This window comes from Loxodonta africana, chromosome 2, assembly GCF_030014295.1.
Source record: "Loxodonta africana isolate mLoxAfr1 chromosome 2, mLoxAfr1.hap2, whole genome shotgun sequence".
Taxonomy (NCBI): Eukaryota; Metazoa; Chordata; class Mammalia; order Proboscidea; family Elephantidae; genus Loxodonta; species Loxodonta africana.
This window is the reverse complement of record NC_087343.1, coordinates 36,511,032-36,524,337: the sequence shown is the minus strand read 5'-3', so window position 1 is coordinate 36,524,337 and position 13,306 is coordinate 36,511,032. Positions and strand designations below refer to the sequence as shown.

Below are 13,306 nucleotides of genomic sequence, written 5' to 3'. Positions count from 1 at the left end.
CAGAGCGAGGCTGGGCTAGGACAAACTCACATGCTGTGAGGCTGGCCACTTGGATCTCAACTGGTCTTTGATGGGCCTTCCAAAAAGTTTAATACCATTAAGTAGGTTTATTAATAAGGAACAGATACTTCATGTTTCAAATTCCTGAATACAATCGCCTTGGTTTACCATTCTTCTCTTTTGGGATTGTTACTTTTATGACTGGCCCAGCCTAGTGGAAAAGCTCAAAAAAGAGCTCCCCTGACACTTTAGTTTCAGGGTTGCCCACAGAGAGCTGGCTCTCTATCTATCTGGTCACTTTGAAAGACTAACAGTTTTCTGCTGCTACCACTGAGAGAAGAAGAATGTAAAATCTTCAGCCTGGTGTTCACAGTCTTCCTCAGGGGAGCACCTTCGGCCCTCATGTTCCAGTGTTTTTCTGCGGGGCCTTTGCTGCACCTGAGTCGTGACTTTTGTGTGTGCTCCTGCCTCCATGCTTTTGCTTACAGTGCCTCCTCTGCTTCCCTTTCCTTTCCTTCCTGCCTCGCAGCCTAACCCCACCCGTCTCCCTGCCTAGGTCATGCCTGCCCCTTCCTTGAAATCATGCTGACCTTTCTAGATCACAGTAGACAGGCCCTTTTCTGAATCACTACTGCTTTTAAATGTGAAACCACATACTACTGTTGTATTTTTTATTTTGTCTGGCATTATTCATTACATCTTAGTTTCTCTGTAAAAGATCATTGTGGTCTTCTGTGATCTGATTGTGACTTCATATTATGGACTGTATATCGTATTTCATGGTATTTCTTAGCAGAGTGCTTTGTGCAGGATGAAAAACCAAACCTGTTGCCATCAAGTTGGTTCCAGCTCACAGCACCGTATGTGTTACAGAGTAGAACTGAGCTTCACAGGGTTTTCTTGGATATAATATTTACGGAAGCAGATTGCCAGGTCTTTCTTCCATGGTGCTGCTGGGTGGGTTTGAACCACCAAATGGTAGCTGAGAGCAAACCATTTGCACCACCCAGGGACCTTTATACAGAGTAGATACTCAGATATTTGCTGGAAGAGTAAACAACTGCCCTTACATTTAGAGGTTTAGGTCATGTGGCAGTCTCTGCGTATAACAGTCTTGTGAATTTCTTCAGCATCTATTGCTGTTTTTCTCCCAACCTCTGTTAGAGAGTTCCAGTGAATCGGAATGTGAGTCCGACGAGGACAGCACCTGTTCTAGCAGCTCAGACTCTGAAGTTTTTGACGTCATTGCAGAAATCAAACGCAAAAAGGCCCACCCTGACAGACTCCACGATGAACTTTGGTACAACGACCCAGGCCAGGTACGTGGGTTTTTCCGCTCTTGCTGTGAAGGTTGCAAACCCATGTATCACATTTATGGCCCCAGGTGCAGAAGATGCGTGTTGGCTGGTATCAAAATTGGATTTCACTCTCAAGCTTGTGTGTCATTCTTCACAGCTTATTTCTTTTCAGCTTTGAAGTTCGGCTCCAAAGTGTAACCCCCAGAGCAGCTGTTCCTTGAATCGTACTTGCCAATGTGGGTAAATTCTGTGTTGGGAAGCAGGATAACGGCACTGCCTCATTAAACTTGCAGTAAACAGAGGGAGACAAATGCTGGGATGGGAGGAAAGGACTCGTAGGTCTATGTAAAAGCAGTTCACCTGGAAGGTGCCTTGCTGCCAAGCAGTAAACAATGTCTTAAGTCCTTCTGTAAGACTTCGTATTTCTTAATTGGTAACAGCCACAGTTCCTTTTAAGTTCTCTTCTTTGATGAGCATGTGTGACCTATGCAAATAATAGGAGTACATAATCATTTTTGTTTTTAATTACATCTTCAGCATGAGGTGATACATAATACAGAATAGTGTGTTTATAATAGATTTGTGTCTAAAAGAAAAATTACATACAGAAATGGTATCTTTAATGCACGTGAAGTTGTTAGATGCCGTCCAGACAGCTCCAATTCATAGCGACCCTAAGTACAACAGAAGTAAACAGTGCCCAGTGCTGTGCAGTCCTCACAGTCATTGCTATGTTCGAACCCGTTATTGCAGCCACTGTCAGTCCATCTTGTGGAGGGGTTTCCTCTTTTTTGCTGACCCTCTATTTTACCAAGCATGATGGCTTTCTTCAGGGACTGGTCTGTCCTGCTAACATGTCCAAAGTATGTGAGATGAAGTCTCACCATCCTTGCTTCTAAGGAGCATTCTGGTTGTACCCCTTCTAAGACAGATTTGTTCGTTCTTTTGGCAGTCCATGGTGTATTCAATATTCTTCGCCAACACAACAATTGAAAGGCATCAATTCTTTGGTCTTCCTTATTCATTGTCCAGCTTTCACACGCATATGAGGTGGTTGAAAATACCATGACTTTCGTCAGGCACAACTTAGTCCTTAAAGTGACTTCTTTGCTTTTTAACACTTCAGAGAGGCCTTTTGCAGCAGATTTGCCCAGTGGGATACGTTGTTTGATTTCTTGACCAGAATTCCATGAGCATTGATTGTGGATCTTTGTCAGTAAGTGCTTCAAGTCCTCTTCACTTTCAGCAGGCAAGGTTGTGCATCTGCGTATTGCAGGTTGTTAAGGAGCCTTCCTCCAATCCTGATGCCCTGTTCTTCATGTAACTCAGCTTCTTGGATTATTTGCTCAGAATGCAGATTGAATAAGTACAGTGAAAGGATACAACCCTGGTGTGCACTTTGCCTGATTTTAAACCACTCAGTAACCTCTCGTTCTGTTTAAACAACTGTGTCTTGGTCTATGTATAAGCTCTGCATGAGCAAAAGTAAGTGTTCTGGAATTCACATTCTTTGCAATGTTATTTGTAATTTGTTATGATCCAGTCAATTGCCTTTGCATAATCGGTAAAATATAGATAAGCAACTTTCTGGTATTCTCTGCTTTCAGCTAGGATCCATCTGGCATCAGGAATGATATTCTTTTTTCCACATACTCTTCTGAATTTGGCTTGAATTTCTGGCAGTTCCCTGTCAAAGTATTGCTGCAATTATTTTGGGATTATCTTCAGCAGAATTTTACTTGCATGTGATATTAATGATATTGTTTGATAATTTCCACTTTCTTTTGGATCACCTTTTTTTGAAATGGGCACAAATACGGATCTCTTCCAGTCTTTTGGCCGGGTAGCTGTCTTCCAAGTTTCTTGGCATAGATGAGTGAGCGCTTCCAGCACTGCATCCCTATGTTGAAACATCTCAGTTGGTATTCTGTCAATTCCTACAGCCTTCTTTTTAGCTAATGCCTTCAGTGTAACTTAGATTTCTTCCTTCAGTAGCATCGGTTCTTGATCATATGCTGCTTCCTAAATGGTTGAATGTGGACCACTTCATTTTGGTACAGTGACTTCGTGTATTCCTTCATTTTCTTTTGATTCTTCCTGCTTTGTTCAGTATTTTGTCCATAGAATCCTTCACTATTGCAACTCAAGGCTTGAATTTTTTCTTTCGTTTTTCAGCTTGAAAAATACCGAGTATGTTCTTTCCTTTTGGTTTCCTAACTCTTGGTCTTTGCACATTTCATTATAAAACTTTGCCTTCTTGAGCCACCCTTTGAAATCATCTGTTCAGCTCTTTTACTTCATCATTTCTTCCATTTGCTTTAGCTACTCAGTGTTCAAGAGCAAGTTTCAGAGTCTCTTCTGATGACCATTTTGGTGTTTTCTTTCTTTCCTGTCTTTTTAATGACCTTTTGCTTTCTTCATATATGAGGTCCTTGATGTCTCCCACAACTTGTCTGATCTTTGGGTATTAGTGTTCAGTGCGTGAAATTTGTTCTTCAGATAGTCTCTTAATTCAGGTGGGATATACTCAAGGTCGTACTTTGGCTCTTGTGGAGTTGTTTTAATTTTCTTCAGCTTCAGCTTCAACTTGCATATGAGTAACTGATGGGCCCTTCTGCTTTTGGCTCCTGGCCTTGTTCTGACTGATGATATTGAGCTTCTCCATCATCTCTTGCCACAAATGTAGTGAATTTCGTTCCTGCGTATTCCATCTGGTGAGATGTATCATTGCTGTTTATGTTGTTGAAAAAAGGTATTTCTAGTGAATAGACCCTTAGTCTTGCAAAATTCTGTGGTGCTATTTCCGGTGTCATTTCTGTCACCAAAGCCATATTTTCCAGCTGCTGATCCTTCTTTATTTCCAGCTTTTGCAGTCCAATCACCTGTTAATTATCAATGCATTTTGGTTGCATGTATGATTAATTTGAGACTGCAGAAGTTGGTTACAATCTTCGATTTCTCCATCTTTGGCATTCATGGTTGGTGGGTGAATTTGAATAATAGTTGTATGAACTGATCTTCCATGTAGGCTAATGGATATTGTCCTGTCACCGACAGCATTGTACTTCAGGATAGATCTTCAAATGTTCTTTTTGACAATGAATGCAACACCATTCCTCTTCAATTTGTCATTCCCTGCATAGTAGACCAGAAACCCTGGTGGCACAGTGGTTAAGTACTACGGCTGCTAACTAAAGGGGCACTGGGTTTGGTTTTGGTTTGGCATAGTAGACCATGTGATTGTCTGATTCAGAATGGCGAATACCAGTCCATTTCCGTTCACTAATGCTTGGGGTATCTATCTTCAAGCGTTCCATTTCCTTTTTGACAACTTCCAGTTTTCGTAGATTCCCCATTCGTACATTCCACGTTCTGATTATTAATGGACGTTTGCCACTGTTTTTTCTCATTTTGGATTTTGCCACATCAGCAGACAAAGATCCTGAAAGCTTTGCTCTGTTCAGATCATTAAGATCAAGTCTACTTTGAGGAGGCACTTCTTCCCCAGTCATATCTGAGTATCTTCCAACCTGAAGGGCTCATTTTCTGGCACTATATCAGTGTTCCACTGCTATTTGTAAGGTTTGCACTGGCCAGTTTTTTTAGAAGTAGTTCACTAGGTCCTCCTTCCTAGTCTGTCTTAGTCTGGAAGCTCTGCTGAAACTTGTCCACCACGTGTGACCCTGCTGATACTTTAAACACTGGTGCTGTAGCTTTCAGCATCACAGCAACACACAGACACGGCAATATGAGAAACTGATATAATCGTGTTGGGCGAAGTTATTAAGCATGTTAAAACATATAACCATTAAAAGATATTTTAAAATTTGTATTTTATAAATAAATTCTATGTTAATATATCCTATTTTAATATAACAATATAATTAATAGTTAATATAGTATTAACTGTTAATTACCATAAAAACCAAATGAAACTCATTGCCGTCAAGTCAATTCCAACTCACAGCAACTGTATACGACAGAGTAGAACTGCCCCATAGGGTTTCCACAGAACGGCTGGTGGGTTCGCATTGCCGATCTTTTGGTTAGCAGCCGAGCTCTTAATCACTGTGCCACCAGGACTCCATTAATTATTAGGTTTTTTCAAGTTAATGTAGAATGTTATTTTTTATTAATATATACTATATTTTGTATCAATTAGGATTGATGTAGTGTTAGTCATTACTATATTATATATAATTTAGTATAACAACTAATACAACATTAATTAGTATAGTATAAATATAGAACAGTATTCTACATTAATTTGAATCCTCATTTTCGTGTTAGGTGTACAACTATCTAAATTTTTTTTCTTGTTATAATTAACATATTTAGAATGCCTGGCAGAAATGTATTTTGTGGTCCATTTCCTTCTCTGGGAATTGAGCAGAAATTTTTGCAAAATTGCCAGTGTATTTTCCACTTATTTTCACAAATCGATCCTGTATGTGATCTTTCTTAGAAAACAGCTTTATTGGTATGTCATACATATATCACATAATTTACACATTTAAAGTGTAGAATTCAGTGTTTTTTAATACAGTCACAGGGTTGGACACTCATCAGCATAGTCTGATTCTAGAGCATTTTTGTCTCCACTAAAAGAACCCCATAGTCATGAGCAGTGACTCCTCATTCCCTATAGATGTTCTTTTTCATTGACTCTTGTTCTCTTCTCTGTCCAGAAGCTCCTACCTTCGCTTCTGGTGTTTGTTATTAAAAGCAGAGATTTGCCTGACTTCTAAATCGTTTCACTAGTCTGTTGAATGTATTTGATTTTATGTCCTCTGTACAGTGGAGCCTTGTAAAGAACCCTTCTGACTAGGACCCCAGACCCTGGGAAAAGGCAGGAATAGAGGATGTGTGTCTGCTCGCCTGGAAGTCAGTGAGCACGAAGTGATTTTCCATGTTTTTCATCACAAGTTATGACCGGCATCAGGAAAGTGTTGGGAGTTTTGAAGGAATCTTATTACGTGTTTGCCAGCTGTTACTTGGTGTTAGATCTTAACGTGGTGTTTTTTTTAGGTAGTAATGTTATTCCTCTGCTATACCATCTGGACTTTTAGATTTCCCAAAAGGATGAAGTTTTTTACTTTGATATTTCATTTCAAAATCTTACGGAGAGATGTTCATTTATATTTTAATTGACCACAATGAGTTACTAGTCCCTAGAACTATGAAGCAATATGTATAGGTACATTTACAAAAATTAGTAACAAAGAAAGAGAGAAATGGAGTTTTGCCTTCCCAGTCTCTAAATCTAAGCTCTGGTTCCCCTTTTCACTCAGTATTCTCATTTATTCTGGGTAAGCTCGTGGAACGGGTTTTAAGGCCCCTGAGGTTTTACCCAGTTTTGCCTGTTTGGTCGTCTCTCTCACTGTCTTCTACATAAATGATCCCTTTTAGATGAGTAGATAACAGGCATTCTTCCTTCTCTTCCTTTTCTCATGCCGGTGCCCCGTCTGGAAGAGTTGTCTTCTCTTCCCGCCCTGTCCAGCCCTTCACATTTTGTCTCTGAAACCTTCCCTCACCAGCTGCTGTAGCCCCAGCAGAATCTCTGTCTGGACTGATCTTTGCTTTGTCTTTTAAATTTCTGAGCCTATCATCTATGTGTTGTTTCTCCCACGTAGAGTAAATGTTCCTTGAGCACATGGACACCATGCTGTGCACTCCCTGCCATGCTTAGCTCTCATCTTTCTATCCAAGAGGCATTCGGGAATTATTAACGTAGAGAATCACGTGGAGGTTGTAGCAGTAAGATGAACTCAGGTGAAAAAAACGGCATTACAAGTTTTTCTGACTCTGTGCTTCAGAGATGCTTTTAAGTTTCTGTTTTAAAAACATTTAATCTGCAGGTCACCTTCAAAGCATTCTTCGTGTTCCTCTAGAATATAAGATATGCTTTTCTTTGGTGAAAAAGTCCTTTATTCCTGAAATAAGAAACAGGGAAAGGTACTGAAAAGCAGTAGAAGACGGGGGCAGACGGTGTGCTGACACTGATATTTTCTGCTTGGCTGCACAGGTAACTCGGGAACCCAGCATTGCCATCCAGCTTCCCTTTATCAGACAATATAGACAGTTCGCAGCTTTATTGGTTTTGAAACATCCACTTAATCTTCTGACCATGACAGCTCGTCAGAGCTCTGGCACTCCCGACATTCAGGCCCACACAGTTCTGTGGCATTGCCGTGTGTGGTGTGCATTCTGCCACCAGTAAAAATGAACCACGTTCTGTTTCTGACAGATGAATGACGGACCACTCTGCAAATGCAGCGCGAAAGCCCGGCGCACAGGAATTAGGCACAGCATTTACCCCGGAGAAGAGGTAACTGGTTGGGGATATTGTATTTCCAAGTGCTGAGTTGCTAGAAGCAGACAGATGCTATTGCTGTCCTTTTCCCTGGAAATGAAATAATACCCTCCAAATAGTCTTTTCATGTTCTCTAGCAGTCTCTGTTACCGATAACTGTAGAGGAAAAAGTACACGATTTTGGGGGGAGGAATGGAAAATGTATTAAGAAGACTTGGAAAAATTTCCATGCTTCATGGTTTAAAACAGACAAGGTAGGATTGCTTGTTGTTTCCCGTTAAGTATTCTAAAACCGCACACATTGTAATAGGTTTTTTCATATTTTTATCATAAACGGTTATGAATTTCCCTGGAAAAATAATCTTATTAAAGTGCTATGTGGCAACACGTCCTTTCTTTTTCAGGGTATGTGAGGCAGCCGTTTGCTTTCTCCTTGTGCTTCTTCAGTGTAGCATTTGTTAGACTCACTGTCTTTTCTGAGTCTGTCGTTCCCACTCAACTAAGTAATAATTGTGGACACAGTTACCAGTATCCCCAGCCTCCCTGGTCTGGTGGGGACACTGTAAATATTGTCAAATGTTGTCACGCTCTTTCAGTTATTTTCCTTCCTCCTCCCCTCTGTTATCTTTTATTTTTAGAAACTATTTTTATTAATCCTGGATTATCCCTTTACGATTCAGTGCATCGTGTTTAAACGTAGCATACATAAATCCTTAATTTCTATTTAAAACTTCTTTGAGGCCATAACAACTATTGGAATAAAGGCTATGAGACAGTGACTGATAATTCAAATCCTTGCCTCCCTTTTACCTCATTTGTGTTTCAAAGTCGGCAAGTGTAGCAAGAAATTGGGGGCAAGACCTGCACCTTGTGAGCTTCCATGCACGTGTCTCCGGTTGGGTCCTCTGAAAGCAGAGGCTCGGATGGAGTTTGGAGTGCCAGATGTTTATTAGGGATCAACACCTGTGATGAGAAGAGAGTGGAGGTAGGATTGAGCAGGGGGAGAAGACAGACTGTGCTGTGGGCCTGCTGAAGCCTGGTGTGTCTGGATTATCTTGCTTTGGGCTGAAATGCCCTTCATACCCCTGGGGTATGGGGATGAGCAATTTCAGTGGCTTCTGCTAGGCCTACCACACTATGATAGATTTTACCTCACAGGTCAAGGACCTAGCATAGAGTTGTGTTGTCTCTCAAGTGTGTCAATTCCAGTGATGCGTTCAGGGCCTAGCAGAATGACCATGGGGTAGATCTGTAGACCCAGTGGATTCACTGTAGGCCAGACCTTGGCCAGGGCTCCATTTACTACCTGGGGCTCATATCCCCTGCTCTAATGGGATTTCTGGGTTGATGTATCTGGTCTTTGAGTATCAGTGTTGATTCACATGCTGTGTCTAACAGTCCTTGAACCATCCGGGCATTCTCTTTTCCCTAGTGTACTGTTGTCTTAGTAATTGGTCATAGGTCCCTTTGGGGTATTACAACCATGTTTACTTGCTATGGTATTACAGGGTCCTTCCCCCTGGGACCTGGCCACCTCTTTTATCAGTAGATTTAGTCTTAAACCTTGCTTCTGTCTGAAATTGGGCAAGGGATTGTGACACTTAATTGGAGTGACCTGCCTTCAGTTTTTTTGTTTTCCATTCTTGATTTCTTCTACTTGGTTCACACTAAGTACCCTTGTCTGTTTCCCATTTATTTTGTACCTAGGGTTTCCATGTTCTATGAACTCCTTCCATAACTCCTCCTGGGTCAGGCCCCATTGGCTATCACCCTGACACTGCTGGTCATAATAATTGTGTGACTTGGCTTTCTAGCAGTTTAGTTCTATCACCTGCCTGTCCATTGCTGTCATCCCCATTATTTCTATCCGTGAGCTCAGCTCTGTGAGTGCCTCTCTCACCATCAGACCTGGCTGCAAAGGAAGCCACCACTGATGTTAGAGATGCTGGTGCTCCTTTACCACCACCTTACCTTTGACCTTGGTAAGTGGTGTGTCCTCTGGGTCCTTCCATGGAATCGGATTATCCGATATATTTTTCAGCTGTAGATTCTACATCCATTCCTGTGTGCTCAGTCCCTTGAGTCTTTTTCTTTTTTTTTAACCACTGGTGCAGTGTTTTAGTTTTAACACAAAGAATAGAATAAGAAAATTTGATTCTGAAGTTATTAACATGAGATATTATTAACATAATTAAAGATTATTAAAAGATATATTAATAAAACATCACACCCATAGTTTCGGCTCACTGCTTTAATTCCTTGGGTCTTTTAATTCCTTCCTTCATTCCCATGGCAGATCTGGTATTTCACCTTTGCTCGGCATGGGCCATCATATTTCCAGGCTTCTAGGAGTTTCCTAGTATGGAGTTCCCAGCATCTCCTAGGATTCCTGAGTGTTGCCAAGTCAACAAATGGCTTCCCTAACCAATTTTCTGCTCTGACCCCTTTGATGAAGTACACCATGCATCTGATTTTATGCACACTCCTTCGGCTTCTGCTGGCTAGTTCTTGCAGCTCCTTTGAGATATAATCTCTTTCCTCCCAGCACCTCCCTAGCTGGTTTATGCTGTGTAAAAATCCCCAATGAAAAATAGGTCTAGTGGCCTGGAGGGGAGGTGAGATAGGTAGGGGTGTTGGGTGGGGATGGCAGTATTCCCTTGCAGGGTTGTCCATGGCCTCGAGCACAGGTGAATGCTTGCTCTTAAACAGGGAGGAGTGAGCCACCTTTGCAGACTTAGAAGGTTCGGACAAGTCTGGGGAGTCAAAGCTGAAATGTCCTCCTCCCAGATTTTCCTAGGCCCTGACTTTGGAATAACAGACCAGTTTAGCTACTCCAACTGATTGGTCTTGGCTTTCTCTGATTGCTCACTGGAGGAGATGACCTCCAAGAAGCCCTCTGGCTTTCACATCTGGTTTCCACTTGGCTCTTACTCCTCCTTAGCTGTTACATTTCTGTAGCACAGTGAGTTTTCTGACCAGTAGTATCAGCATCACCTGGGAACTTATTAGAACTGCTGATTCTTAGCCCTTGCCCCAGCAACTGAATCAGAATCTCTAGGGGTGGAGTGGGGCAGCATTTTGAGATGTAGCAAGCCCTCCAGGGCACACTAAAGTTTTGAGGACTGCCATAGGGCATCAGTGGCGTTTGGAAGTACTCACCCATCCCACTACTCTTAAATAGCTACTATTTCCTCCATAGTGTTAAACACCTGCTTTCACTGGTAAAAACCCATTGCTGTCAAGTTGATTCTGACTCATAGTGACTCTGTAGGTCAGAGAAGAGCTGCCCCATAGGGTTTCCAAGGCTATAATCTTTGTGGAAGCAGACTGCCACATCTTTCTCCCACAGAGTGGCTGGTGGGTTCGAACCACCAATCTTCTGGTTAGCCAAGTGCCTAACCACTGTGCCACCAAGGCTCCTCGTTTCACCTGTCACCTGTGCCAGGACTGTGTGTACTCCACCTACCACCAGTAATGGGATCTTCGTTGCCAGCTGGTGGTAAGTGATTCAGCTCCAAAGCCCCATCTTATCTCCTGCTTTCTTGGATCACTCCTGCTACCAATGGTTTGTTGCATGTTGGGTTTTCCAGAAGCAGGTGCTAACATGGAGCTTGAGGTGCATGACGCCTATTGGGGATCTTTACCTGTGAAAGGAAAAGGGTGCAAGCAGAGGGAGAAGTTGAACTGTGAGTCACCCAGAAGAGCTCTGCCACCCTGTTGGTGATCTGTGGAGTGAGTATTGCCCGTTAGAGTTGGGCTAAGATGGCTGGGACTTTGTACTTCTGCCTGGCTCAGTGCCTGATGTGGGCCTGACCCTGGCCGAGGGGGCTCTCTCAGCTGCCATAGACCCTGAAGGAGCAGACAGCTGGAGGGACAGTGAGTCCTTCCTTGAGGAGAGATGTGGTGGTGCATTTCCACGTCTGTCACGACTACTGAGTGAGTCCACTGATTTGTTTTTGTTTCCTTTCTGTTTTCTTTTCCTGTCAGAAGCTCCATACATACTTCTTGATAATCTGTTCCATCAGCCTTTCAGACTTGTTTTCTTTCGGCCCTTCCATAACTTTAGAAATCTTCTATTTTTACTCAGCATATCTAATTGATTTTTTTTTCCTATTAAAATCTACTGCTATTACTTCTGAGATTAATTTTCTTGTCTTTTTTGAGTTTATTTGGAAATATAGCCGAAGGTCAGTTACTTTTATTTTACAAATAAAAGGAAAATAGTCATAGGATTTTAGAGGTAGAAAGCTTTAAAATAGGGCATGTCTGGAGCCTTCATTGCAAGTGTGGAAATGGGTCGAGAACTGGTGATCGGCCAGCCCTTCTTTATTCGTCCCCTCAACGGTAAAGTGAAAATGTACTCTTCTTTCCTAGGAATCTGTAAAGGAACACACGTAAACACCTCTTTTGTCAGATGGCATTCTGGCAAATAGTCTATTTTTGGATAAAAATATTTTGCTTCTTTACCTTTAAACTCATTTGTTTTTTTCTCCCCAGGCCATCAAACCCTGTCGTCCTATGACCAACAATGCTGGTAGACTTTTCCACTATCGGATTACAGTCTCCCCTCCCACAAACTTTTTAGTAAGTTCCTAACAGAATCAGATTTCATTTATTTCAAAATGCAAATAGGTTGTTGGAACTACTGATTCAGTTCTTAAGTGTTCTTTCATCTAAAGATATTTTTATGGTGATAAAATTGGGCTTTATCATAATGACTGTTTTTCTTTTTTTTGGCTTTATCTCGCTATATTTTTTTCTCATGTATTCTGTTGGTATCACACAATAGCCAGTAAATTATGGACACAGTGGGAAGAATGCATAGAACACTTCCACATTTCTTAAAAATCAGCAATCTCATGACTTGAATAGGAAAATCTATTACCTATTTATGACAATAATAATAATATCTAATATCTGTTGAGCATATGGTATGTCCCAGGCACCATTCCAAGCGTTTTACATGTATTAACTTATTTAATTCTCCCAACAAACCTATGAAGTTGATATTATTTTTATCCCCACTAAACAGATGGGGCATTAGGCCATGTTTTATAGCTGAGGTGAAGTAACTTGCTCTGGAATACTCAGCTAGTAGGTGGTGGAGTGGTGATTTGAACCCAGGTAGTCTGACTCTAGTATATGTGCCTGTATGCTGTCGAACTAAGCTATATTGCTTTTCATGGTACAAAATTTAGTAAGTTATTTATATTATCAAGACATTTTGATATCATGATTGGCTTACTGACAATTATACATTTTTAACAACATTATTAAGGTATAAACATTCACGTACAAATTTTTTTGGGAACAGATGTTTTCATTTCTCTTGGGTATGTACCTAGGGATGGAATTTCTGGGTCATGTGATATCTCTATGTTTCATATTTTGAGGAACTACCAAATCATTTTTTGAAGTGACTGCACCATTATTAATCATTATTTGTTTAGAAGTTTTTTGTTATGTTTAATTTAGACCAACTTTGTTAAGTTACTCAATACAAACAAAACAAAGCCATTGCCATCGTGTCGATTCCAACTCATAGTGACCCTATAGGACAGAGTAGAACTGCCCCATAGGGTTTCCAAGGAGTGGCTGGTAGATTCGAACAGACAACCGCTTGGTTAGCAGCCGAGCTCTTAACCACTGCACCTTCAGGGCTCCTACTCAAATAGAAGGTAACAATAATATTGGC

General features: G+C 41.3%; 1 protein-coding gene across 13 annotated transcripts in view; it reads left to right on the top strand.

Annotated features, from left to right (window-relative positions):
* The window catches only part of DROSHA (drosha ribonuclease III), a 137,909-nt gene that overhangs the window by 23,286 nt on the left and 101,317 nt on the right, over positions 1-13,306 (top strand). For all 13 annotated transcript variants that reach the window (XR_010318327.1, XR_010318328.1, XM_064270918.1 and 10 more), the window contains 3 exons: positions 1,165-1,319; positions 7,546-7,626; positions 12,109-12,195. Coding sequence is in view for 11 of the 13 variants with exons in the window: in XM_064270918.1 (XP_064126988.1) it covers positions 1,165-1,319; positions 7,546-7,626; positions 12,109-12,195 (323 nt within the window). In the remaining 2 variants the exon portion in view is untranslated. The remainder of the gene's footprint in view (positions 1-1,164; positions 1,320-7,545; positions 7,627-12,108; positions 12,196-13,306) is intronic.